Genomic DNA, 25203 nt, shown 5'->3' on the forward strand with positions numbered 1-25203 from the left:
CGGAGCCCGACGACATCGGATGAGGAGGACGCACACGAAGAACAGAACACGCCGCGGAAGCGAAAGGACGAAAAGCTCGCCTGCTCTCCTTTATATAATCAGCGGGAGCTCTTGCGCCTGCGCACTAGACTCGAGACGCTTCCGGTCGCCCCGGCGCCGGGCGGGAAATGTAGTCTCCCAGGCGCTCTAATGGTTGTCAAGGCCGGTCTAGCCCCTCCTCCTTCTCTGTACACACTGGGCCGCCCGGGCTCGGCGGCTTCGCCGCCATGTCGCTCTTCACACGCACCAAGAAGTCCTCCGAGTCCCCCCTCTTTCGGGGCTGGCTGAGGCCCCCTGCAATCCCCTCCCCTGAGCCACGCCCGCCCGAGCCCGCCGCTGGGAGCTGAGGCGACGCCCGCCCGCGCGTCCGCCCACCCCGGCTGAGGGCGGGGGCGCCGGCAGTGCCAGGACCGCTCCTCCTCCTCCTCCTCCTCATCCTCCTCCTCCTTCTCCTCCTCCTCCTCCTCCTCCTCCTCTCCCCCCGCCGCCCCGTCCGCCTGTCCGGCCCTTTCCCCCGCCCTGTGTTTGCTAGGAAGGGAAACCGAAAGTGCGCGGCGCCGGGTGGAGCCGCGGACCTGTCTGGGCCAGACCCACAGTATCCGTCGGCGGCGACGGGCAGACGCGCTGGAACCAGGTGGGTGACCCCCACGACGCATCCCGGGCGCGCACCTGCTTCTGCTCCCACGACCCCCGGCGCTCGCACCGCCCCTCCATTGCCTGCGCTTCTGCCCCGGCGCCCGCCTCAGAGACCCCAACAGCTCCTGAGCCCCTGGCGCCCCGCTCTCCTCGGCGCCCCTGTCACTTCCATCACCCTCCTCAGCGCCCCCGTCATCCACCTGAGAATCCCTGTCCCCTCTCCTCGGCGCCCCCGTTTCCCCCTCAGCGCCCCTATCACCTCAGTGCCGACACCTCCATCCCCTGCCTCTGCTCCACCTGGGACCCCCCTCACCTCCCCTGTCCCCTCTTCTGCCCCCAGCGCCTCCATTATCCATCTAGAGCCCTCCATCACCACCTCAGCCTCTGGCCTGATCATCTAGCTCTCCTCTGCCCCGTACCCCCATCTCTTGCCTCACTTTCTACCAAAGCCACCCCTTTCGTCTTCTTCTGTCCTCACCTCATTCATCCCACATCTTCCACGAAGCACCCTCAGCACCTCGACTCCCCGTCACTTCAGCAGGCACCCCCAGCTGAGCTCAGCCCCCTTCTTCCTGAGGCCCCACACCTCTTCACCTCTCCCGTGCCTCCCCGCTTCAGCCTTGCCTCGGCACCTTTTCCTGCCACCACACAGCCCTGGCTCTCCCTCGACCCCATGTTTCCATCCCCCTCCAGTGGGCTCCCGGGTACCAATGGCTTCTCCATCACCTCTTACACCCTCTCAGAACCCAGGAGGCTTTCACCTGAAACCCAGCTCTGCCTCTTGTTTCCGTGTCTTTCATCCCACCCTGGTGATTACCGCGCTCCTGTAATTTGATCCCTGTACCAGCTTGAACATCACCGATTTTCTTCTTCCTGTCTTTTAGGACTTGCTTCCCCAAGAAACCCACTTCAGCTTGCTTTTTTCATAGCATTTCCTGTGCCTCTCTCTGCTCCTTCCTTTCCTTGCTGTTGTTTTTCTTTCGTAGAAAATGTTAGTTTCTATTTTAGTATTTTTCGACACGAGGAAGAAGGGATTTTCTCCTCAGATAATTTTTTTTAATAAAAAAAAAAAAAGCCTGTAAATATTGAACCTGCGCCATGAGAGCCGGGTTTGATACAATGAGGGAGGAGATTCACCAAAAATACTGCCAGCAGGAAGGAAAGGGACTCCTTTTTTTTGATGAGGATAAAAGCTACTCCTCAAATCTATTCACATTTTCCAACCGTGAATATTAAAAAACTCTGTGAGAGGAACAGTCTCAAAAAACCCCCTTGCTTTTTTTCCTTTCCCTAGCCCGACGCACATGATGTGTATGGGTTAGACTAAGAATTTCCCTTAAATGGGCTTCCTCTTCCTCTTTCTCTCCTGGCGACAGTATTTATCTGCTTTATAGAAGAGTAAAACGAAACCTAGCAACTGATTAAATAACTTGGCTAAAAGCATAAACCAAACAGTAGTTTTTAACGGGAATTGATGACATTCCCTCTATGTTGAGAAAGTGCGAGGGTAAGGAGAAGGGGAATTTAACCCCCTGAGACCACTTAAATTGTAAATTTAATGTTTTGTATCATCATTGGGCATTCACAGAGTGGAGCACTTGTGTCCATGACTAAAATTTGTGTTTAACTCTTAGTTAACACATCATTAAGATGTAAAAAGAGAGAGATTGGCTTGATGTTGTTTTGGGTGTTTTCTACTAGATGGTGTGTTTTGAGGGTACTAATAAGTCAACCTGTGCAGATTTCCACATAACTGAAAGTAACGTGAATGTGGAAGAATTCAGGTGACTCAGAGATGGAGGACAGAAGACCTTGTCCAGATGCCAGGCCCAGGACTCCCGATACCAACCACAGAGGTGAGTAAGGTTTTCTAACTAACGGGAAGGAAATTGGGTTCCCTATGAATGAGCAGACCCACCTAAGATCACTGCATCTTTCAAGTAAAGAGTGCTTTATTCCTTAACTACAACACTAATGACTCTGAAAAACAGACAGCCCTCGCCCTTTCCTAAGAGAGCTGATGAATGGGTGCAATTCACTTTAACAAAGATGGGGATGAGGTGTCAGAAATGGGAATAACCTTCTGGTTTAAAGCAGCACTATCCTGTAGAAACAATACAAGCCAAAAACGTAAATTAAAATTTTCTAATAGCATTGTTAAAAGCAAAAAGAAACAGGTGAGATCCATTTTTTAAATTCAGTACTGATTTAATAAAGTTTAATAATTTAGTATTTGTCTTATTTAAGCCAATATATTCAAATAATGTCATTTTATTATCATTGAATATAGAATTTTATTATGATACTTTAATCATTTTAATATTTTATTTACCCCCAAATATTCAAATATTATCATTTTAAGATGTTATCGACACAAAAATTTTAATGAGATATTGAACTTTTTTTGGTATTAAGTCTTCAAAATTCGGGCCAGCCCGGTGGCTCAGGTGGTTCGAGTACCGTGCTCCTAATGCCGAGGTTGCCGGTTCAATTCCCACATGGGCCAGTGACTGGCAGCCAGTGTGAGCAGCCGGCAGCTGGCGAGAGCTGCTGTGAGCTGCTGTGAGCGGCTGACCAACGACCGGGGACCGACTGCCCCAGCCAGGGGGAGCGCAAGACTCATAATATCAGCATGGGCCAGGGAGCTGTGTCCTACACAACTAGATGGAGAAACTGGCTTGAACCGGAGGTGGGGGGGGGTGTCTTCAAAATTCTGTTATTTAACACATCTTAATTTAGACTAGCCACGTTTAAGATCCTTAATAGCATTTGATAGCCTGTGTCTAGAGTCCTAGACACCAAAGCAAAGTTAGTTCCAAAAGCATTACTCTATTGCAGTGATTGTTCTGTTAGAACTTTCTAAAAAAAAAACACCAGCCAAATGGAGTCTTGCTTTTCCCTAAATTGACAATATGTCATCTGAGTTTTAGCTGTGGAACAAATGAGGAAGAATTGTAAAATTTTGATCTGTGTGAATATTGAAAGAATGAGAAACAATACAATTTTTCATTCTTCCTAAACATCTAGTCTTCTAATTAGATAAAAATATTAAAAGTAGGACTTTTCTTCTGATATCTTGGGAGTTTGGAAAGTAAATATGAAAGTAACAATTATAAAGATTTAGAGTTCAGTAGTACAGTATTTATATTTTAACATATATTTCTTTGTTACCACATTAAAATTTTCTCTACAAAATGCAAAGCAAGGAAAAACATATAAATGGATTTAGCAGCTGATGTCATGAAGTGGAATGATCATTTTGAATATGATGTGCATTTGAAACTTTCAAAACACTTTTTATTATCACATCATTATGTACAGTCTTATTTTTTGTTTGTTTTTAAAATCTCCAAGTCATTCTGCAAAGTTGGGTCAGCTCCAGAATCAGTTTAGAGGAAAGGAAAGTGAAAAAAACTGGACTTGGGTATGTTGGCCAAGGTCACTTATGAAATGCGTGGCAGATCAGGGAACAAGTTTGACTTCATCCACAGGGTAAAGTTAGCTTTCCTATGTGTACTAGGTGTGTCACCTCCCTCCCCAACACCTCTTCTGAGTGTTGGTAACAGATAAATACTATGTAAATGAACTTGTGCTGCAGAAAGGGAAACTTGTTTCGTTTTTCAATTTGCTAAATCAAAGTTTGAGTTTCGTTTTTCAGTTTCCTTCATAGACTATTAGCTAGCTCAAAAATATCCTAGTAAAGGAAGCCCCACCTTCCTTCCCCTTTGCCATCTGATGTTGGACACAGTTCAAGAAGCATTTCCCTTTATAGTTTTATCCCACTTGATGCCTCTGTTGCCTAGTGGCAGAACCAGTGGCTCTAGAAATCAATAGTCAATAAGAAAATTATTACTAGTGCTATTAGTAATAACTAACGTTAAGGGGAGCTTTTTGTGTGTCAGATACTGCACTATACTAAGCATTTTACAAATATTTAATCTTTACAACAACTCAGATACTCAGGCTTAGAGAAATTATGTGACTCGTGAGGAAATGCCCAGGTCAAGATTTGAACCAGGTCTGTTTGGCTCTGAAACTCGTGCTGACTATTGTTTGGTACTGGCAAGAAACTAGAAGTAATGAGCTGATCTTTTTGATCCTCTGAAATAATCCCAGCTTATGAAGATTGAATGATATACTGCAAGTATTTATTCTCTAGCATGTATTAGGCACTCAACAAATGTTTATTCCTTTTCCCTTTTCATACCCTCTGAAAAAACAATATTTTCATAATATATATGGCAAGATAGTAATCTATTTTACATTTATTAAATGACTTGGTAGAAAACCTTTTTTCTCTCCAAATAAAACCTAAGCTCCTTAGTTGTTCTGGAAAATGAGAGTATGTTCATTATTGTCCTGCTGGATTTCCTTGCACCTTGATTTTTGTGCTTACCCAATATTCCCATTGTGTTTAGGGCCTATAGATGGAGCATTACCACCAAGAGCTAGAAATCAGGCCAATAATCCACCAGCCAATGCTCTCAGAGGAGGAGCCAACCAGCCCAGAAGGCTTACTAGGGCCTACTATCCTTTTCCTTTCCGGCAAAGAGAAGAAAGGTTTGCGGCCATGGGTAGGAACCCACATCAAGGGAGGAGGAACCATGAGGACCGTGCCCATGATGAACCTAGAGGCCAAAGACAAGGTCAGGAGAATGACCCTAGGCGGCGAAATGGCAACCAGGAGGGAAGGAACCGCGGACCACCATGGTCTGATGAAAATTTCCAGCAGTGGCGGACCCCCCACCAGAAGCCTGCAGAACAGCCACAGCAGGTGAAGAAACTGGGCTACAAGTTCCTAGAAAGTCTTCTGCAGAAGGACCCCTCTGAGGTGGTCATCACACTCGCCACAAGTTTAGGGCTAAAGGAGCTCTTATCTCATTCTTTTATGAAGTCCAACTTCCTTGAGCTCATTTGCCAGGTTCTTCGGAAGGCTTGTAGTTCCAGAATGGACCGCCAGAGCGTCCTCCATGTCCTGGGCATACTGAAGAACTCAAAATTCCTCAAAGTCTGCCTGCCGAATTATGTGGTAGGGATGATCACTGAACCCATTCCTGACATTCGAAACCAGTATCCAGAACACATTAGCAACATCATCTCCCTCCTCCAGGACCTGGTAAGCGTCTTCCCTGCCAGCTCTGTGCAGGAAACGTCCATGCTCATTTCCCTTCTGCCAGCTTCTCTTAATGCTTTGAGAGCCTCTGGAGTTGACATCGAAGAGGAGACAGAGAGGAACCTGGAAAAGGTGCAGACCATCATCGAACATCTGCAGGAGAAGAGACGAGAGGGCACTTTAAGAGTAGACACCTGTACTCTCGTACAGTCCAAGGCAGAAGACCAGGTTGAGAGCTACCGCATCATGCCCATTTACCCCACCTACAATGAAGTGCACTTGGATGAGAAGCCATTCCTTCGCCCCAACATCATTTCTGGAAAATATGAGAGCACTGCCGTCTATCTGGATACCCACTTCCGACTCCTGCGAGAAGATTTTGTCAGACCCCTCCGAGAAGGCATTTTGGAACTTCTCCAAAGCTTTGAAGACCAGGGCCTGAGAAAGAGAAAGTTTGATGACATCCGAATCTACTTTGATACCAGAATCATCACCCCGGTGTGTTCATCATCAGGCATTGTCTACAAGGTGCAGTTTGACACAAAACCACTGAAGTATGTTCGCTGGCAGAATTCCAAGCGATTGCTCTATGGGTCCTTGGTGTGCATGTCCAAGGACAATTTTGAGACATTTCTGTTTGCCACGGTGTCTAACCGGGAGCAGGAAGATCTCTGCCGGGGAATTGTTCAGCTCAGCTTCAATGAGCAGAGCCAACAGCTGCTGGCAGAGGTCCAGCCCTCTGACTCTTTCCTCATGGTGGAGACAACCGCATACTTTGAGGCCTATAGACATGTCCTGGAAGGACTCCAGGAGATCCAGGAGGAAGATGTCCCCTTCCAGAGGAACATTGTGGAATGTGACTCTCATGTGAAGGAGCCCAGGTACTTGCTAATGGGGGGCAGATATGATTTCACTCCCTTAATTCCCTCAGCAACTGGGGAATCTCTGAGGAACACCGAGGGCTTGAGACGTCCCAGAGTTAATGTCTTAGACCTCAGCCAGTGGCCCTCCAAAGAAGCCCTGAAGCTGGATGAGTCTCAGATGGAAGCCTTGCAGTTTGCTCTCACAAGGGAACTGGCTATTATTCAAGGACCTCCTGGAACAGGTAAGAGAATTTTTCAGAGCACATGTCATCTGCCCTGTGAGATAAGCATGGGAGGCTTGACTCTAGGTTTCTATAATGTCTCCATTAGGTACATTGCACTGAAATGGGCACCAGACTTGGTTGTAGCTGCTTATAATGATGTTTTCAGTAGGGACCCATTGGTATGCATAGTAATAAACCAAAACACAACATTAGAAAAGATTGCTAAGGGTCCAAGTTTGGAAGATGTATTACCTCTGCTTCCATCAAAGGCTATATTAATTTGTTTGCTTTTATATTACTTTAAATTCAATAATATCAGGTATAGCAGATCCTTGAATAACATTTCATTCAACATCGTTTTGTCACAACATTGATGGAAATGAAAAAGATCCCCAGCCAGAGCCAGTGTCTGTGTGGAGTTTGCATGGTCTCCCATGTCTGCGTGGGTTTTCTCCAGGGACTCCAGTTTCCTCCCACATCCCACAGATGTGCACATGCGCTTCATTGCTGTGTCTGCATTGCCCCCATCTGAGTGTGGGTGTGTGTGATGCGCCCTTGATGGAAGAGTGTCCTGTCCAGGGGGGGTGCCCGCCTTGCGCCCTGAGCTGCCAGGATTGGCTCTGGCCACCCGCAACCTGAACTGGAATGGGGGGTTGGAGAAGAATGGTCTGACATGTTTTTATTAGTCTTCCTTAAATGTACGTACGGCTCATATTTATTTCAGTATTTAATATTAGAAGTGTTTGGGGTCTTTATTTAGAAGTTTGGTGATGCTTTTGTGATCAGAAACATGCCATAGAAACTTAACTCTTGCTTCTATCAATTAGCCTATGACCAGTTGGTTTTGTTATATGTCGTTTTCTTAAAGTCTTCGTTTTCAAGAACCTGTCAACAACATTGAGGACTTACTGTATATAATAATAGTGCTGTGTGCCAAGTACTGTTTTACATGCTTTACATATGGTTAACTCACTGCATCCTCACAGCAACTCTGTGAAGTAGAAACCATCCCGTTTTACAGATGGAAAAACTAAGGCAAAAAGAGGTTGAATATATGTTGAAGCTCACACAGATGGTGTGAACCTAGGACTTGAACTCAGGCAGTTGGCTCTAGAGTCCTGGTTTCCCTATCTACCACACTATACTTGTTTTTCATGGAAATATACCTCCCTGCACTGTTCTTCCCATGTGCCATTCTCTAATCCTACTCTGGTGATAAATACTACTGTGTTTCCCCAAAAATAAGACCTAGCCGGACAATCAGCTCTAATGCGTCTTTTAGAGCGAAAATTAATATAAGACCCAATCTTAATTTACTATAAGACTGGGTATAATATAATATAATATAACATAATATAATATAATTGATACAATATAATACCGGGTCTTATATTAATTTTTGCTGCAAAAGATGCATTAGAGCTGATTGTCCGGCTAGGTCATATTTTTGGGGAAGCAGGGTATTAGCAATTTGATGTGTATCTTTCCAGATGTTCTTCAAGGTTAATACTGACATATCTTTTTGTCTGTAAGTGTATTTATATGTTTACATATATACATGCACGCTTTCTATTTTTTAATAATAAAAATGGGCTCTACATATTTGTCTATAATTTACATATATATATATAACATGTTTCATAGCACAACATGGTATAGACATTTTTACATTCTTTACACTAGAATCACATTTAGAAATGGACCTCACTCTTTTTACTATGACTGCATTCGCTCTAGGGTATGAATGTACCTTTTTTTTTTTTTTTTTTTTGTATTCCAGTGCTGTAATAAGTATCCATTTATCTGTGTGTGTATGTGTGTGTTTACCTTTGGGTACTCTGCTTATAATTTCTGTAATTTTTTTTCCTAAGTTGGGAATTCACTTGAATTAGTTATAGTAGGTACAATTAAATTATCCTCCCAAAAAGATATACAGAAAACAAAACCAGGAAGAAGTCTCTTTAAAAAAACTGATCAAGTAATGGCAACTCATGATAAAAAATTAATGTAACACATGGAAAGTTCTTTCTGATAAGAAACACCTATAGGATGGAAAAATATGCATAATTAAAGTGATGTTTTGAAGACTTAAAGAAAGAATGAATTAGTGTTCCCATTTGGTTAACGTCCTTTCTAGCATTATTATATGTCATCAATCCTTTTTACTGATCAGTTTTTGCTGATCTGAGAGGTTAAAATTTTGGGCTCATTAATTTTAATTTTAAGTTTTAATAAAAAATGATTCAACATTTTTTAAGAGTCCCTGTTTCTCTCCTCCCACCACCCTGCTCAGTTCCCTTCCCTAAAGCAAACCATATTATTCCTGTGTATCCTTCCAGATATAGTCTATGAATATTCAAGCAAATGCATGTATTTCTTTTCCCCCACTTTTTTTTAATACTATGCTAGAAACACTCTTCTGTGTGTTTTCTTTGGTCATTTGTAAAATATCCTGGTGATCCTTTCATATTGGTACGTAAGTGCTGTCTCACTGTTGTTTATGTGACTACATTATATTCCATTGTGTGGATAGCTCGTAATCTTTTCACCCAGTTCCCTGTGGAAAGATTTACTAATACGGATAATATTTCAGTGAATAGCCTTGTTTGTGAATCATTTCACACACAAACACTGTATCAAGAAGAAAAAAAGTATGTCCAGAAGAGAAATTCCTAACTGAATTCATAGTTTTAATAGATATTGTCAAATTACCTTCTGGAAGTGTCATTAATTTGTATTTCTTTAGTTAAGAGTAAGATTAAATATCCTTTCTTGTGTTTATTAGCTATTTATATTACTGCTTCTGTGGATTGTTTTTTTAAATGTGTCCGTATTTCTGTTGAATGGCTTTTCTTATTGGTTTGTAGGAGCTTTTTGTATGTTCATAATATTTATGTTGCGAACAATTTTCCCTAATGTTATCACTTGAATTAGGACTCTTTAGCTTTAAGAATAGTAATCACTTCAGGCTAGCTCAAGACACACACATACACACACACACACACACACACACCCCTACTAAGAAAGAGCCTACCTCGGAGTATAAGGGGGAGGTAGTAAAGGGGGTCATTTTGAGTTTGAATCCCCAAAAGTATTCATTCTAAGGGGAAGGAAGAAGTGAGAGGTGATAGAATAAATATTGAATTATAAAGATTTTCTTGCCTCCTGAGGTTCTCTTTATTCCTTCAGTCCTCCAAACTAGAAAGTCTAAAACTTCTCCCCAGGCTGCCTGCTTATCTCATCTGTCCTGCTGGAGCCAGGCCTTAGTCTTCGCTCACTTGGAAGATGGCAGAAATCTCCCAACTAATACATCCCATTCACTCTTGCCCACTCTTACTCAGTTGTCACTTCCCCAGGGCAGCCTCTTCTGGTAACCTCGTTAACTTGACCAGAATCCCAATGATGTGTTTTCTTGGTACCATGTATTTCTCATTTCCCACATTTACGGTTTTACCTTCGTTTGCGTGATATCTTTCTCCTAGTCTGTAAGGTCCAGGAAGATAAGAACCATGGCTGTTTTGCTCACTATTTTATTTCTTGCACCTAAACCAGTGCCTGACACCTGTTAAACATTCAATACATATTATTGGTGCGGGAAGGGGGGTGGGGAAACGAAGGAAGAAATCCTTACTTATGCTATACTGAACTCTTTGATTTTCTTGTATCACTTCCTACTCAACTTTGAGTTTTTTGAAGACGATGGCTGCCTTCTCAGCCTGACACAATGTAAAAATTGAGCTGTTTGTAGACTTAATTAATTAATTAATGATTGGACATTGGCTAATGCTAATAACTCTTAACTCCAATGTGGATTTCTATGAGTTTTTCCCTCCTATCACAAAGGCAAGTCTACTGTGGTATATTAACACCGTTTGTAAATAATTTGCCACATGAGACTGGAAACAAATTATACGCCCATCAATAGAGAAGTGGCTAAAAAATACCTTCCTGCTGTGAAAAACAAAAAGAGGATTCCTTTTATGTACTGATAAAGAACTACCTCAAAGATATATTAAGTGAAAAAAGCAAACTGTTGAGCTGTGAAAATAGTCTGCTACTGTTTGTATTAAAGAGGGGGGGCTAGAAAAAGTCTGTATTTATGTTTGTTTATATGTGCGTAGAATGTCTACCTCTGGAATGTTGCACAAGAAACTGGTCACACTGGTTGCTTCTAAGACAGGAACTGGGTGGCTGGGGGACAGAAGAATGAGAGGGCTTTTCATAATAGACCCATTTGTGCTTCTTAGATTTTAAAACATCTCAGTGTATTACCTTAAAAATTTTTAAAAATAATAATATGCTATAATTCATTAATTACTCATTTCCGTAAGTTTTTAAGTTTTTTAACTCTCCTTTTTTTCTTTTTTCTAGGTAAAACCTATGTGGGTCTAAAAATTGTTCAGGCCCTTCTGACCAATGAGCACGTTTGGCAAATTAACCTCCAGAAGTTTCCCATCTTGGTTGTGTGTTACACCAATCATGCTTTGGACCAGTTTCTGGAAGGTAATGTCTGTAGGCACAATGGTTCTATCAAGATACTTATAATTAAACCATCAGTAACTTCAGGAGCTTTCTACTGCTCTTTAAATAAAGTCCACAGTTTTAACCGTGACCTGCAGGGCTGCGTGTCGTCTGCTCCAGCCGAACTGAGTGAACCTCATCTACCTCTGCCCTTGTTCTTCCCAACTCGAGCAACACTGATTGTCTTCAATCCCTTGAATTCCTCCAGCCTCTCTCTCGGCCCATGCTGTGCCCCCTGCCTCGAATGCACTTTCTCTCTAACTCTCTCTCCATCTGACCCCATCAAGCCTGGTTGGCTTCAACTCATTCTTCAGGTTTCGCCCTAAATCTCTTCTTATGTGGACTTTTCCTGTTGCCCCTAGACGAGGTTGAGTCTCCTTTTGTAATTTTTCTTCAGAGACTTATTACATATGTAGCAATTTATTTTCATGTGGCTCTACCCTAGACTATAAACACCATGAGGGTCAGTCCTGTTTCTTGGTATATTCACAGATCCTGGCACATACTAGACACTGAAAAAATACTAATTGCATTAATGAATGAATAAGTATATGTTTTTCCTTTTGCTTAGAATATTATTTTCCATTCTTTTTTAAAAGTTAAGACATTTTTTTCAATTATAGTTGACATACAATATCCTTTCTTCTATATCCTCCTTTCTCTTAGATTAAATATTCCTTATTCTTGGAGTCTCAGTTTAAATATTAGATCCTCAAGAATTAGACCCCTACCCATCCAAACTAGGTAAGGTCCCCTGTTATATACTTACAGCATTATGTACTTGTAGGATTTAACTGCACTTATGCTAATGTGATAAATTATTAAAGCATATATTCTCTCCCAGGCTGTGCAACATGAGAACAAATTAGAAACAGTCTGTGTTTTCACCACTGTCTTCAGAACCTAGCACACGCCTGGCAATCAGTAAATGTATGTAGAGTGAATAATAGAGAACGTTTACTAAGAGCTTACTTTGTCCCAGGCCATACCTAGGAGCGATAAAGATAACTCTTGTTATACAGACTAGAGCCCTGTAAGGAAAGTATTGCTGTCTTCAAATCACAGATGAGGAAACTGAGGCTAACTAACTTGCCCCAGCTTACGTAGAAGTAAGCTGTGGAGCCAGTAAGTTGTGTCCCCAATTGTCTGACTTCAAAGCCTGTGCTCTTAAGCACCACACTTTACTGCTCTGCAGGTCACATCATCTCTGGGGCCTTCTTGCTCCGTAATGGGGTAGATTTCCTGTAAATACCAGTTTGTTCCCTAAGGGACCAGCTGAGACAACACCTCAGACACATACAGCACTCACCTGAGAGAATCCAGCATAGCTCCTCTCAACTCTGCTGTGTTCCACTTTGCTCCACAGGCATCTACAAGTGTCAAAAGACCAGCATCGTGCGGGTAGGTGGAAGGAGCAACAGTGAAATCCTGAAGCAGTTCACCCTGCGGGAGCTGAGGAACAAGCGGGAATTCCGCCGAAACCTCCCCATGCACCTCCGAAGGGCCTACATGAGTGTAAGTCCCAGCTGTGGATATCTAGGTAGCTCAAGAGGGAACTAAACAAGATAGCACTGGCTTTGTGGGTATGCAGTTCCCAGGCAGATAAGGAGACTCCTCAAAGCTGTGAAATACTCGGGTTCATTCCAGCATTCCATTTTGCTAATCCCATGGTGTGACCTTGCCCTCATAATCCAAGGGAGAGTAAGGACAAAATAGGGCACACTGCCCCCTCCCAGCCCCTGCCAGGACCTTAAGGCTACGCCCCCAAACCACCCAGAGCACTTCTACTTACAGCTTATAGACCAGAGAAATATCTTTAGCTGGGCAGAAATGTGCACAACCAAAAACTCTGAATTCTTACTGAGGAAAAAAGAAGTCTCTACCACAGTATCCTTGGCCTGTTTTTCTGTTGTATTATTTGTTTCCTTTTCTTACTGATTGGTAGGAATCTTTTAGACATTTTAGATACTAACCCTTCAGTTTTAAGACCATAGTGATGTGCTTTGGGAAATTGGTTTGTTGACTGGTCTACTTATTTAGTCTCCCTTCCTGCTATTCCTGTCTTGGTTTCGTTTTCTCTCAAGGCAGGGATGAATTTAGGGGATGATGCTACTTCCTCATCATTTCTTTGCCCCTGTTCTTGACAGATCATGACACAAATGAAGGAGTCAGAACAGGAGCTGCACGAAGGGGCCCGGACTCTGGAGTGCACCATGCGTGGCGTGTTACGGGAGCAGCACCTGGAGAAGTACATTTCCCCCCGGCATTGGAAAAGCCTGGTGAATGGACCAATCCAGGTAGGGGTCCTCCTGGGGAATTGCAAGCATGTCTCTTGCCTCGGTACTTAGAAGGAGCCTCCAGCAGAAGCAGCAGTCCAAAGCATGAGCTGTTTGGTGAGCTGAGGCTGCCATCATGTGAATAGTTCTTTTTGTGAGGAGAGGCAGCTGAGTATACTAGTCAAGAACAAGACTCTGGAGCCAGCCTTCTGGGTTTGAATCCTTGGCTTGCTCTGGGCAAGTTACTTAATTTTTCTGTGCCTGTTTCCTCTTTTAGAAAGTGGGGATAATAACAACATTAACTCAAACCCTATGAAATTTCCAGTATTTGTAAATTTGGCTTGAAAAATGGCAGTTTCTTATAGATCCACTTAATGCTTACAGGATTGTTATTTGGATAAATAAGTTAATATCTATAAACTTCTTAAGTTAGTTAGTGTGCTATAAGTGCTCGTGAGATGAAATGATGTAACAGGACAACCTAGCACATAGAGAGCAAGCCTGGGAGTCAACAGACCTAAGTCACACAGACTGATTGTGTGACTTGGGCCAATGTGATGCTCAGGTCCCTCAGCAGTCACACAAGGATAACAATAACGCCTGCCTTCAAAGGCTGTTATGAGACGTAAATGACAATAATTTATGTAGAGTGGCTGGCCAGGAACCCAGTGAAATGGTAGCTGTGTTATGATAGGGTTGGTGAGTTCCAGGGTTACAAATCCCAAAGCCTAGAGGGGTCAATCAGGTCCCATAAATGACCGATGCAGGCCAGATGGGAGGGGGTGGCAGTAACCCACTTCTAGCCATTTGTTGCCATTTGGGAATGCAGGCTTGTTGCTGCCATAGCTTCTGATTTTGTCAAGAGAAGCAGGACATTTTTATTTGTAAAATTCAATGCAAGTCATTAAATGACCCAGTTGCCCATTTGCAGCCTCTAAATTTTAAGGGAATTACTTTTGATCCATCAAGGAGACCTTTCCTTCACACTTTTGTCACAGAATTCTCATGCCTGATAATTCTTCCTTCCACAGGATAGTGAATGGGTTTGTTTCCAGGGCTGGAAGCATTCCATGATGCTGGAGTGGCTGGGTCTGGGTGTCGGTTCTTTCACCCAAAGTGTTGCTCCAGCAGGACCTGAAAATACAGGTAAGAAGTGCGTGTCTCCCTAGAATCACATCTTAAGATGTAATATGGTAAAGACCAGAAGAGCAGGACTTAAAAGTAATACCCAGAATATGTAAAGAGCTTTAATCAATCAGAAAAGACAATACCTTAACAGGAAAATAGATAAAAGACTTTTAACAGGCACAACACAAAATAGGAAATCCTAATGGTCAGTAAACATATGAAAAGTACTCATTAGAAATTAGAGGAATTAAAACCATAGTGATACTATTATGCACCCACCAGATGGGTAAAAATTAAAGTTTGACATAACCCTGCATTGATGAGAATGTGGAGCAGGGGAGCTAACGCACTGCGAGTGGAAATATTAATTGGCACAACCACATTATGATAATAGAGTAACAAAAAGAACTGAAATGCCCATCAACATTTGTACAATGCATGGATCAATTACAGTCTATTCAGGTAACGAAATACTATAAAACAGTGAAAAGGAATGAATTATAAGTATATGACAACATATATGAATCTCAAAAACATGCTAAATGAAAAAGGCAACTTACAGGAAAGTATATGCAGTGTGATTCCTGTCTCAAAGTCAAGACTAGACAATGTATTGTTTAGAGGTGTATATACATTATATATGTGGTATGTGGTAAAGTTGTTTGTTCTTTTTTTAAGGGAGAAATGAGTAACACAAAATTTAGGTTAGAAGGGCCCCCAAGGGTCTTCAAAGAAGTTGGTAATTTTCTGCTTCTTAAATTGGGCGAAAAGTACCTGGATGCTCATTTTATATATTTTTATTCTTTAAATTACACATTTACATTGTATACCCTTCTGTGTATGTGTTTTTGATACAAGTAAAACCTTTCTTACAAAGGCATACATTCATATGATTTTTTAAAATGTGATAAAAAGGTATGTAAGGAACCACAGTCTCCCTCCCGTCTCATCCTCCCAGTGTCCCTCCCCAGAGGTAACCACGTAAACCCCTTGAGAATGTCTTCACCCAGCTAAGCTCTTACAGGTGCCCTCTTGCATCCTTTGGCTTCAAGAGTCTCCATCCCTGTCTTGCGTGTCTTCCTCTCTTAGCCCCGGCAGAAGGCGAGGAGGAGGAAGAAGGGGAAGAGGAGGGTTCGCTGATTGAGATCGCGGAGGAGGCCGACCTGATTCAAGCAGACCGGGTGATTGAGGAGGAAGAGGTGGTGAGGCCCCGACGGCGGAAGAAGGAAGAGAATGGTGATGTCCAGGAATTGGCCAAAGTGCTTCTGGCCTTGAGGCTGGACACCTATGGCTCCGGGACAGCAGCCGGGCAGGAGCAAGCTGCAGGAGAGTGGGAGGTAAACTTACTTCCTCACGGCCCCTGACAGCCCTAACAGAATGGGAAGTGGGGGTTCGGTTATTACTGCCTGGCGGGTGAGGTTAGACTCCTGAAATAGGCTTAAAAGTATCTGTTCTGACTGGAACTATACCCCGGTTTTTTCACCCACTCCTGTTGCAGTATGTTTACTTCATCCTCAAAATTAGCTGAATTTACCCACCTTACAACCAAACCCTAGTATGAGATGGATCCAGTTCCCAAGAGTATAAAAATTATGGCCCTTCGGAGGGGCCCTGGCAAGAAATGCCTACTTGGAAAGACAGGAAGCTGGTATCCAAGTGCTTCTCTTAAACTAAAAATACAGCATGTATGGGTCAGATCAAACACGGTATCAGTGCTTGGTACTTCCACGGATGTTATCTTCTACAAACTAGAAACTTCAAACAAGTCTGAACCTGCATTAAGATTTTTAAAGTATTCAAGTAAAATGGAATGAAGCAAGCATTACAGGCTGGATGGAATACTTCATTCACTCTGAAATCTGATATCTGTCTTAAAGCCAGAATAGTGAATGCCCAGATGTCTGCATATGGACTTTCCCTCTGCTCCTTCTTTTAGTAGAAGTCAGTGGTCCTCGGAATTTACTATGCATTACTATGACAGTAGAGGACTAGATATGCAAAATAACATTTGTGAACCCCACTGTTAATTTAAGGAACTTTTAAAGGGCAACTTTGGATGCAGTTTTCACCAGTCTGATTGATGGCTTTGAACCTGATCGCTTAGGTGCAGCATCACTGTATATGATGAGTGGAGTCATGATCCCAATACTTGAAAGCCTGGATTGGGATCTCCCTGCCCTGTGGCCTCAAGAGGAGTTGGTTTGTTTGGTTTTGAAATGGAGGGAGTTCCATAATATTGTGACTCACGGCCTCAGACTCAGTGACACAGCCAGGGGAGAGCACTTTCTCCTAAATGGTACCCTTAACCCACTTGTTAAAGGTACTATCATAATGTGATGGTGTTAAGACCATCTTAGCAGGCCCTGTACGACATTCAACTATTTTCATGACACATGTTTTAGGAATGAGAAACAGACTGGTCAAAATATGTTCAATGGTAACTAGTGCCAGCACTATTGTAAGTGGTTTCTGCATATTTACTCCTTCAGTCAACCTGACAACCCTGTGAAGAGGTACTACCGTGTTTCCCCGAAAATAAGACCTAGCCGGACCATCAGCTCTAATGCGTCTTTTGGAGCAAAGATTAATATAAGACCGGTCTTATTTTACTATAAGATCGGGTCTTATATAAGACCGGGTCTTATATTAATCTTTGCTCCAAAAGACGCATTAGAGCTGATGGTCCGGCTAGGTCTTATTTTCGGGGAAACACAGTGTTGTATTATTCCCATTTTATAGAAGGGATGTGGAGGCTCATAGAGGTTCAGTAACTTACTCTCAGTCCCACAACTAATATGAGATTGGTGGGGCTTTGAATTCAGGCATACTGCCTGCAGAGCCCACATTTAGCCACTCTGTAGTGGAATATTGGTTGAGAGAGTATGAGACATTTAAAGAAGTTCAGCAGAAGTGGCAGCCCTTTTTTATGTGCTATGGCCCCCACTTGGGGCTTAGAAGAGGGTCCCCCTCTGCTCAGATGGTGACCCTGACTGGTATTGATGTCTACAGACCCAGCGTAGGCAGAAAAAGAAAATGACAAAGAAAGTGAAGGTTGAGCTTCGCAAAGTGAACACCATGACGGAGGCCGAGGCCAATGAAATTCAGGACGTTTGGCAGCTGGACCTGAATTCTCGCTGGCAGCTTTACAGGTACCGTGCTCAACCCCCACCTACCCCAGCCAGCCCGTGTAATTTCCCCAGGGCATTCCTTTTCTGTTCTTAGAACATAACCCCTCCACTACCATCAATCGTGTTCATGAGTGATCGAGCACCCCCGCTGAGCTGAGTGCTGGGGATGCAGCCATGGGATAGAAGACATTTGGCTCTACCCTCATGGAGTTTGTCTATCCAGGGAAACAAATTAGTTCATCCCACAAATAAAAAGTGACAAGTGGGCATAAACACTAAGAAAGAAAAGAGCTCAAGGAGTGCTAATAATCGTATTAACGTGGGATCTGAGCTGTCTAAGAAAGTGACATTGGAGGCAAGACCTGAAAGAGGAGTAGGTCTTAACCAGACCAGCAGGGAAGGGGTTGCTGATGAGATGGGACTGTGTAGGTGAAGACTTTGAGATGAGAGGGAGCATAACTGTTTAAGAAATTGAAAGAAGGCAGCTAGTAGCGTGGCTGTGGCTCAGAGAAATGAAGGTCAGGTTAGAGAGGTAGGCAGGGGCCAGACTGCAGGGCCGTGGTGAGGAGCAGGGATTTCGTCTGAGGGAATCAAGAAGCCATTGGAAGGTTTAACAGCAGAGTAGTGATATGATCTGTTTTACTTGTAAAACAAGACTGGAGAATTCGGGGAGGGGAGGAGACAGCCAGAGATGGGGCAGGGAGAATTGGTGAGAAGTTGTGGAAGCCTTTGAAGTTCTTTACTCTCTTCCCAATATTTAACCTCTTCTTAATCCCACCCCCTTTAGCTCCTGACTACTTAGGAACAGGTCTCTACACATCTTTTCGTTGGGCATTTTGGACTCGGGTCCTTGCACATCTGGGTCTCCTCCCTCTCTGTGGCCTCTAAGCTCCTTGTGGGTCTAGGTTCCACTTCATACACAGGGCACACTGAAGAGGGTTCTTCCACCTTCTCAAAGAGCACATGGCTTCCTCTACCTGGTTCTTCATATTCTTTAGGCTGTGGCTACAGATGTACCAGGCCGATACCCGCCGAAAGATCCTCAGCTTTGAGCGCCAGTACCGCACGTCAGCAGAGAGGATGACTGAGCTGAGGCTGCAGGAAGACCTGCACATTCTAAAAGACGCCCAGGTCGTAGGAATGACGACCACAGGTAAGAAAACCTGGGCAAATTGACCTGCTCCAGTCATTCTCTCTGGTGCCAAGCTCCTACCAGATTATCTAGGACAGGTAAAGGGGAACTTCTTTAATAGGTTAGAGGAAAATACCATGAAGAACTATGAAAGTAAGCAATCCTATTTAGGGAACTGTTGGTGAAGTTGGCCCACTTGGTCCTGTTTCAGTGACCATCATGGGTATGGCTGTGACTCAGTAGTCCCCACAGCCCTGGGTGAAAGGGAGGGCTTTGATGGCACAAACCCAGAAACCTAGTGCCCGGTGGGTCCAGTGCATCTTCTCAGAGGAGCCTCTTTCTTCTCTCTGGACTTGAGGTGCTGCCAAGTACCGCCAGATTCTACAGAAAGTGGAGCCTCGGATTGTCATTGTGGAAGAGGCTGCTGAAGTCCTCGAGGCCCACACCATTGCCACATTGAGCAAAGCTTGCCAGCACCTCATTCTGATTGGGGACCACCAGCAGGTAGGGCAGGAGCCCCTGGAAGATGGGCTTGCTCTTTGGGGGGCGGAATTAGTCAGAAAGACCCTGGCCTCTCTGCTTCACCAGTCCTCAAGCCTAATAGTGGCTGTCTGTGATTCCTTTTTCTCTCACCTCCCACGTTCAACCGAAGGGTAGGTGCTCTTAAATCTGGAGTGCATTGTAGAGGTAGCGTCATCCATTTCATTTGTTCCCTCTGCTCCTTTTCTTACCCACCATGGCCTTTTAAATGGACTATTGCAACAGCATGTTTCCTGTCCCCCTGTCCCCCTACTTCTATTTTTACCAGGCTCTAACCCATTCTTCATAAAGGAGGCAAAGTGAATTGAAAGGGAGGAAAGGAGGAAGTGGGGGCGGGGGGGGGGGAGAGAGAGAGAGAGAGAGAAATCAGATCATGTCACTCCCCAGGTTAAAACTCTCCAGTGGTTTCCCACTGCACTTAACATAAAAATTAAGCTTCTTAAAGTGGCCTACAGTATTCTCAGGGCTCACCTGCTTCTCTGACTACCTCATACCACCATCTCATTTGCTCTCTCTGCTCCCAACCCCCGTCTTTCCTGCTCCCTCTCATGGCTTGCTCTTCCAATGACTGGCAGCTTCTTCCGTGCTGCCATCAAGTCATGTCACTGTTTGGGGAGGCCTATCTAAAGAACCCTCACCCCTGGGCACTCTGTCACATCCCCATTATTTCTTGCCCTCATGGCCCTTACCACACTTTTAATCCTTAGCCTGTCAGCACTTAGACCAGTGCCTGGCACGTGGAAGGAACTTGAAAAACATTTGATGGGTGGGTGGATGGATGGGTGGATAAAATATGTCTTCAATAGAGAATCCTCAGCCATGTTTCTCTTCTCAGCTGCGCCCGAGTGCCAATGTGTATGATCTGGCCAAGAATTTCAATCTTGAGGTGTCCCTCTTTGAACGGCTGGTGAAAGTAAACATTCCATTTGTCCGTCTGAATTACCAGGTGAGAAGCTGGGTCTCTGTTATTATGAAATGTCTAGGAGGCTCTTGGGAACCTCCCAACTGCCAGCAAGAAATTTCTCATAAAAATAACAACTGGTTTAGTAATGAAATGACTCTGATGTCAGATTTATTTTATTTTCTGTTGTAAAATACCACGAGATCAGCCTGTGTTGAGTTTGTGTTGGATGAAGGAGTTGTTTACATTCTGCTCTTTTCTCATTATTATTATTTTCAAGTGTTACTTCCCCAGATTTTCCACCAGCAAGCTAATCTTTAGAAAACTGTCCATTTATTCTCTGCCCATGTTTCTGGTGACATACATGTCTTGTTTCAGCACCGCATGCGCCCTGAAATTGCCCGACTTTTGACCCCCCACATTTACCAGGATCTGGAGAATCATCCATCTGTTCTCAAATATGAGAAGATTAAGGTGAGTCTGCCCTGCCTGATCTTTCTCTGCTGTTGTCAGCAACCTAGGGGGCTGTATTTTCTTCAGGATGAAAAAGGGTTTTCAGAAGGGGATAGAGCCAGCTTTTTAAAAAGCTGGTTATTAAGAGGAGGGATAGTACAGAATTGGAGAATACAGACGTGGATTTTGAATCCCAGCTCTGCGAGTTAGTAACTGTGTAAGGTTTTAGCACATTATGTGTCAGTTCTGAGTGTTAGGGTCTTCTTCCTATACAGTCAGAATGGTGGTTGCTGCCTTATAACGTTGTATCACAGGAGAAAATGTATGCAAAGTGGTCAGCACAGTAGAGCACTCATAAGTTAGCTGCTCTCGTCATCTTCATCATCAGAGCTGCTGCTGGTTCCCTGGACTATAATGGTTGCACTGTAGACGGCTATTATAGATATTGATGTCAAACAAATATCTTGAAAACTAAAATAGATGTAAATTCTTTAGTTGTCGATGCCCCCAAACAAAGCACATGGTGACTAACTCCAGAATTAAAGATTGTGGTACAGAGTATCCAGAAAGACTTCCAAGGTCTCTTTTTGGAATAGGGTCAGTGGCCTGCAATATATAAAGTGCATGTGAAGATAGAAAAATACCGCTGTGAGTGAGCCTTCTAACTTGTCACATCTTTTCCTTTTCAGGGGGTCTCTTCCAACCTTTTCTTTATAGAACACAACTTTCCTGAACAGGAAATCCAAGAAGGCAAAAGCCACCAGAATGAGCATGAGGCTCGCTTTGTGGTGGAGCTGTGCAAGTACTTCCTGTGCCAGGAGTACATGCCCTCCCAAATCACCATCCTCACCACCTACACCGGGCAGCTGTTTTGCCTGCGCAAACTCATGCCAGCTAAGACATTTGCCGGTGTCAAGGTCCATGTGGTGGACAAGTACCAAGGGGAAGAGAATGACATCATCCTCCTCTCACTCGTGCGGAGCAACCAGGAAGGCAAAGTAGGTTTTCTCCAGATACCCAACCGCATCTGTGTGGCCTTGTCCCGTGCCAAGAAGGGGATGTACTGCATCGGAAACATGCAGATGCTGGCTAAGGTGCCCTTGTGGAGTAAGATCATTCACACTCTGCGAGAGAACGACCAAATAGGCCAAACGCTGCGGCTGTGCTGCCAGAACCACCCCGATACCCACACTTCAGTATCCAAAGCGTCTGACTTCCAAAAAGTGCCCGAAGGAGGCTGTAGCCTACCCTGTGAGTTCCGGCTGGGCTGTGGGCACGTCTGCACCCGTGCCTGCCACCCTTATGACTCCTCGCACAAGGAGTTCCAGTGCATGAAGCCATGCCAGAAAGTCGTCTGCCAAGACGGGCATCGGTGTCCCCTTGTTTGCTTCCAGGAATGTCAGCCTTGTCAAGTGAAGGTGCCCAAAATCGTTCGTCGGTGTGGCCACGAGCAGATGGTCCCTTGCTCCATGCCGGAGTCAGATTTCTGCTGCCAAGAGCCTTGCCCCAAGGTCCTGAAATGTGGCCACAGATGCAGCCATTCATGTGGTGAGGATTGTGAGCGGTTGTGTTCAGAAATGGTCACTGTGAAACTCAAGTGTGGACACAACCAGCAGGTGAAGTGCGGCAACGTGGAAGACATCAAGTATGACCTGCCAGTCAAGTGCACCACCAAGTGTGGCACCATTTTGGACTGTGGGCATCCTTGTCCCGGCTCCTGCCACAGCTGCTTCGAAGGGCGCTTTCATGAGCGCTGTCAGCAGTCCTGCAAGCGTCTGCTCATCTGCTCACACGAGTGCCAGGAGTCATGCATCGGGGAGTGCCCGCCCTGCCAGCGGATCTGTCAGAACCGCTGTGTCCACAGCCAGTGCAAGAAGAAGTGTGGGGAACTGTGCAGCCCTTGCGTGGAACCCTGTGTTTGGCGCTGCCAGCATTACCAGTGCACTAAACTCTGCTCCGAGCCCTGCAACCGACCCCCATGCTACGTGCCTTGTACTAAACTGCTGGCTTGTGGCCACCATTGTATTGGTTTGTGTGGGGAGCCATGCCCCAAGAAGTGCCGTGTCTGCCACCAGGAAGAAGTCACCCAAATCTTCTTTGGCTTTGAGGATGAGCCTGATGCCCGCTTTGTGCAGCTAGAAGACTGCAGCCACATCTTTGAGGTGCAAGCCCTGGACCGCTACATGAATGAACGGAAGGATGATGAAGTTGCCATCAAGTTGAAGGTGTGTCCTATGTGCCAGGTGCCCATCCGCAAAAACCTGAGGTATGGAACCAGCATCAAACAGCGGCTGGAAGAGATTGAAATTGTCAAAGAAAAGATCCAGGGCTCAGCAGGGGAAATTGCAACCAGCCAGGAACGACTGAAGGCCCTGCTGGAGGGGAAGAGCCTCCTCCAGCAACTGCTTCCTGAAGACTTCTTGATGCTGAAGGAGAAGCTGGCCCAGAAGAATCTGTCAGTGAAGGACCTGGGCCTTGTTGAGAATTACATCAGCTTCTATGACCACTTGGCTGGACTGCGTGATTCCCTGAAAAGGGTGCATTTCTCTGAGCAAATGAGAGTGAGGACTCGACTAGACCAGGTCCACGAGTGGCTAGACAAGAAGCGTTTGAGCTTCACCAGCCAGGAATTGAGTGACCTCCAGAGTGAAATCCAGAGACTCACATACCTGGTGAATCTCCTGACCCGCTGCAAGATGGCGGAGGGGAGAGTGAGTGGGAACATAGCAGAAGAGGTCTGTCGTGTCCGCAAGATCCTTGAGAGAACATGTAAGTTCACCCGGGAGGATGAACAACTTGTGCAGAAAAAAATGGAAGCTCTGAAAGCCACCCTTCCGTGCTCTGGCCTGGGCATCTCAGAGGAAGAGCGAGTACAGATCGTCAAGGCCATGGGTTTCCCTCGTGGCCACTGGTTCAAGTGCCCTAATGGCCACATCTATGTGATTAGCGATTGCGGGGGAGCCATGCAGAGGGGCACATGTCCTGACTGTCAGGAGGTGATTGGGGGTGTGAATCATACTCTGGAAAGGAGCAACCAGCTGGCCTCCGAGATGGATGGAGCCCGGCACGCTGCCTGGTCCGACACGGCCAACAACTTGATGAACTTCGAGGAGATCCAGAGGATGATGTAGGAAGATGGCACACTGCTGCCTTCTGCTGCGGCCCCTGTGTGGCCAGGTCGGCTCCCTTCCGAAGGAACCGGCTTGTTTTTTATCGTCCTGTAGTCTTAGCACCTATTTCAGAGTAATACTTTTCAGGCTTGCCCATGTTTCTAGATTTACCCCTGCGCTCAAGTAAGCACTTTATCTCCAGAACTAGAGCAAAATTAACAGATTTCTCTTTTTCTCGCCTGCAAGTTAGTGGACAGACTCCCTGGAGCATGTTTGGGGCCGCAACCTCGGGCTACATAGTGGTACCTCCGACTCCCGACTTGGTCGGATGTTTTTTCTGCAGTGCTTCAGGGGCAGAGTATGCGCTCCAGGCCCTAACTTGCAGACTTTCCTTCTAACACACAGGCCCAGAGGAGCTGTTTATGAACTGCTTATCCTTTCAAGGAGCACAAGAATCCCTCTTGCCCTTCTCCTCGGGCACCATGGCTCCAGGAGATGGAGGCATGTGATAAGGACTTTGACCAACAGTGACCTAGTTACATATTCACTATGAGTGGGAAAAGTCTACCCACAGCTGCGGGCTTATGCAAGAGGCCCAGGCTAGCTAAGGAGTGATCCCCGTACCCTTTCCTGTGACTTTGCACTTTGGGATGGTGGAGGTTTCTTTGCCTGCAGTAGAAAAGATTCAGTAGTTCCCCAGGGCCCTGAATGGAACTAAACTCATATTTGATACCAGCAGCGCCTATCTAAAGTGTGACCCTTTATCCCAACACCATCTAGTGCAGCTTTTGCCTGGGCAGGGTTAGCATGCCAGCAGCTTCTGCAGGCCCCAGGCCCGCTGCCTGCGTACTCAGTGTTCCCTAGAACAGACACTTAGACATCTCAGGTCTTTCTAATGTTGGCGAGAAAATGTCCCTTTCCTATGTATGCATTTCCTTTTTTGTCTTTACTATGCACTTTAGCTTATAAAGCCAATTAATAAAAATGATTGAGGAAAAATCTGTGGTCCATGTTTGTCCTCAACTGTTAGAAGCAGCTCAGACAGCTTAAAACAGGATGGAAATGAGGGCACTGCCTACAAGGAGGCCATTTTCTTTCTGTGGTTTGGGTTTTTTACATAGCTGGTGAGTCATATTTAT

At 44.8% G+C, this 25203-nt stretch overlaps 1 protein-coding gene across 2 annotated transcripts; it reads left to right on the plus strand.

The window, feature by feature from the left end:
• The first annotated feature begins 241 nt into the window (after window positions 1–241).
• ZNFX1 (zinc finger NFX1-type containing 1) lies at window positions 242–25063 on the plus strand. 2 transcript variants are annotated; one of them, XM_019756165.2, is made up of 14 exons: window positions 242–673; window positions 2417–2531; window positions 5094–6893; window positions 11247–11378; window positions 12763–12911; window positions 13544–13693; window positions 14704–14818; window positions 15890–16137; window positions 17810–17949; window positions 18927–19081; window positions 19419–19564; window positions 20436–20546; window positions 20880–20975; window positions 21644–25063. In XM_019756165.2, the coding sequence occupies exons 2-14, from the start codon at window positions 2444–2446 to the stop codon at window positions 24083–24085; spliced, it is 5772 nt and encodes a 1923-aa protein (XP_019611724.2). In that variant the 5' UTR covers window positions 242–673; window positions 2417–2443; the 3' UTR covers window positions 24086–25063. The 2 variants fall into 2 exon arrangements, with proteins under 2 accessions (XP_019611724.2, XP_019611725.2); XM_019756166.2 differs by having other exon boundaries at window positions 534–673; window positions 2377–2531.
• The last annotated feature ends 140 nt before the right edge of the window (window positions 25064–25203 follow it).

This window comes from Rhinolophus sinicus, linkage group LG13 (assembly GCF_036562045.2).
Source record: "Rhinolophus sinicus isolate RSC01 linkage group LG13, ASM3656204v1, whole genome shotgun sequence".
NCBI classification, from domain to species: Eukaryota; Metazoa; Chordata; class Mammalia; order Chiroptera; family Rhinolophidae; genus Rhinolophus; species Rhinolophus sinicus.

Coding starts and splice junctions, on each gene's coding strand:
- ZNFX1 (XM_019756165.2), top strand. CDS start 2,444: ATGTGGAAGAATTCAGGTGACTCAGAGATGGAGGACAGAAGACCTTGT. Junction 19,082..19,418: donor CGTAGGAATGACGACCACAG/GTAAGAAAACCT, acceptor TCTGGACTTGAG/GTGCTGCCAAGTACCGCCAG. Junction 20,547..20,879: donor TTGTCCGTCTGAATTACCAG/GTGAGAAGCTGG, acceptor GTCTTGTTTCAG/CACCGCATGCGCCCTGAAAT.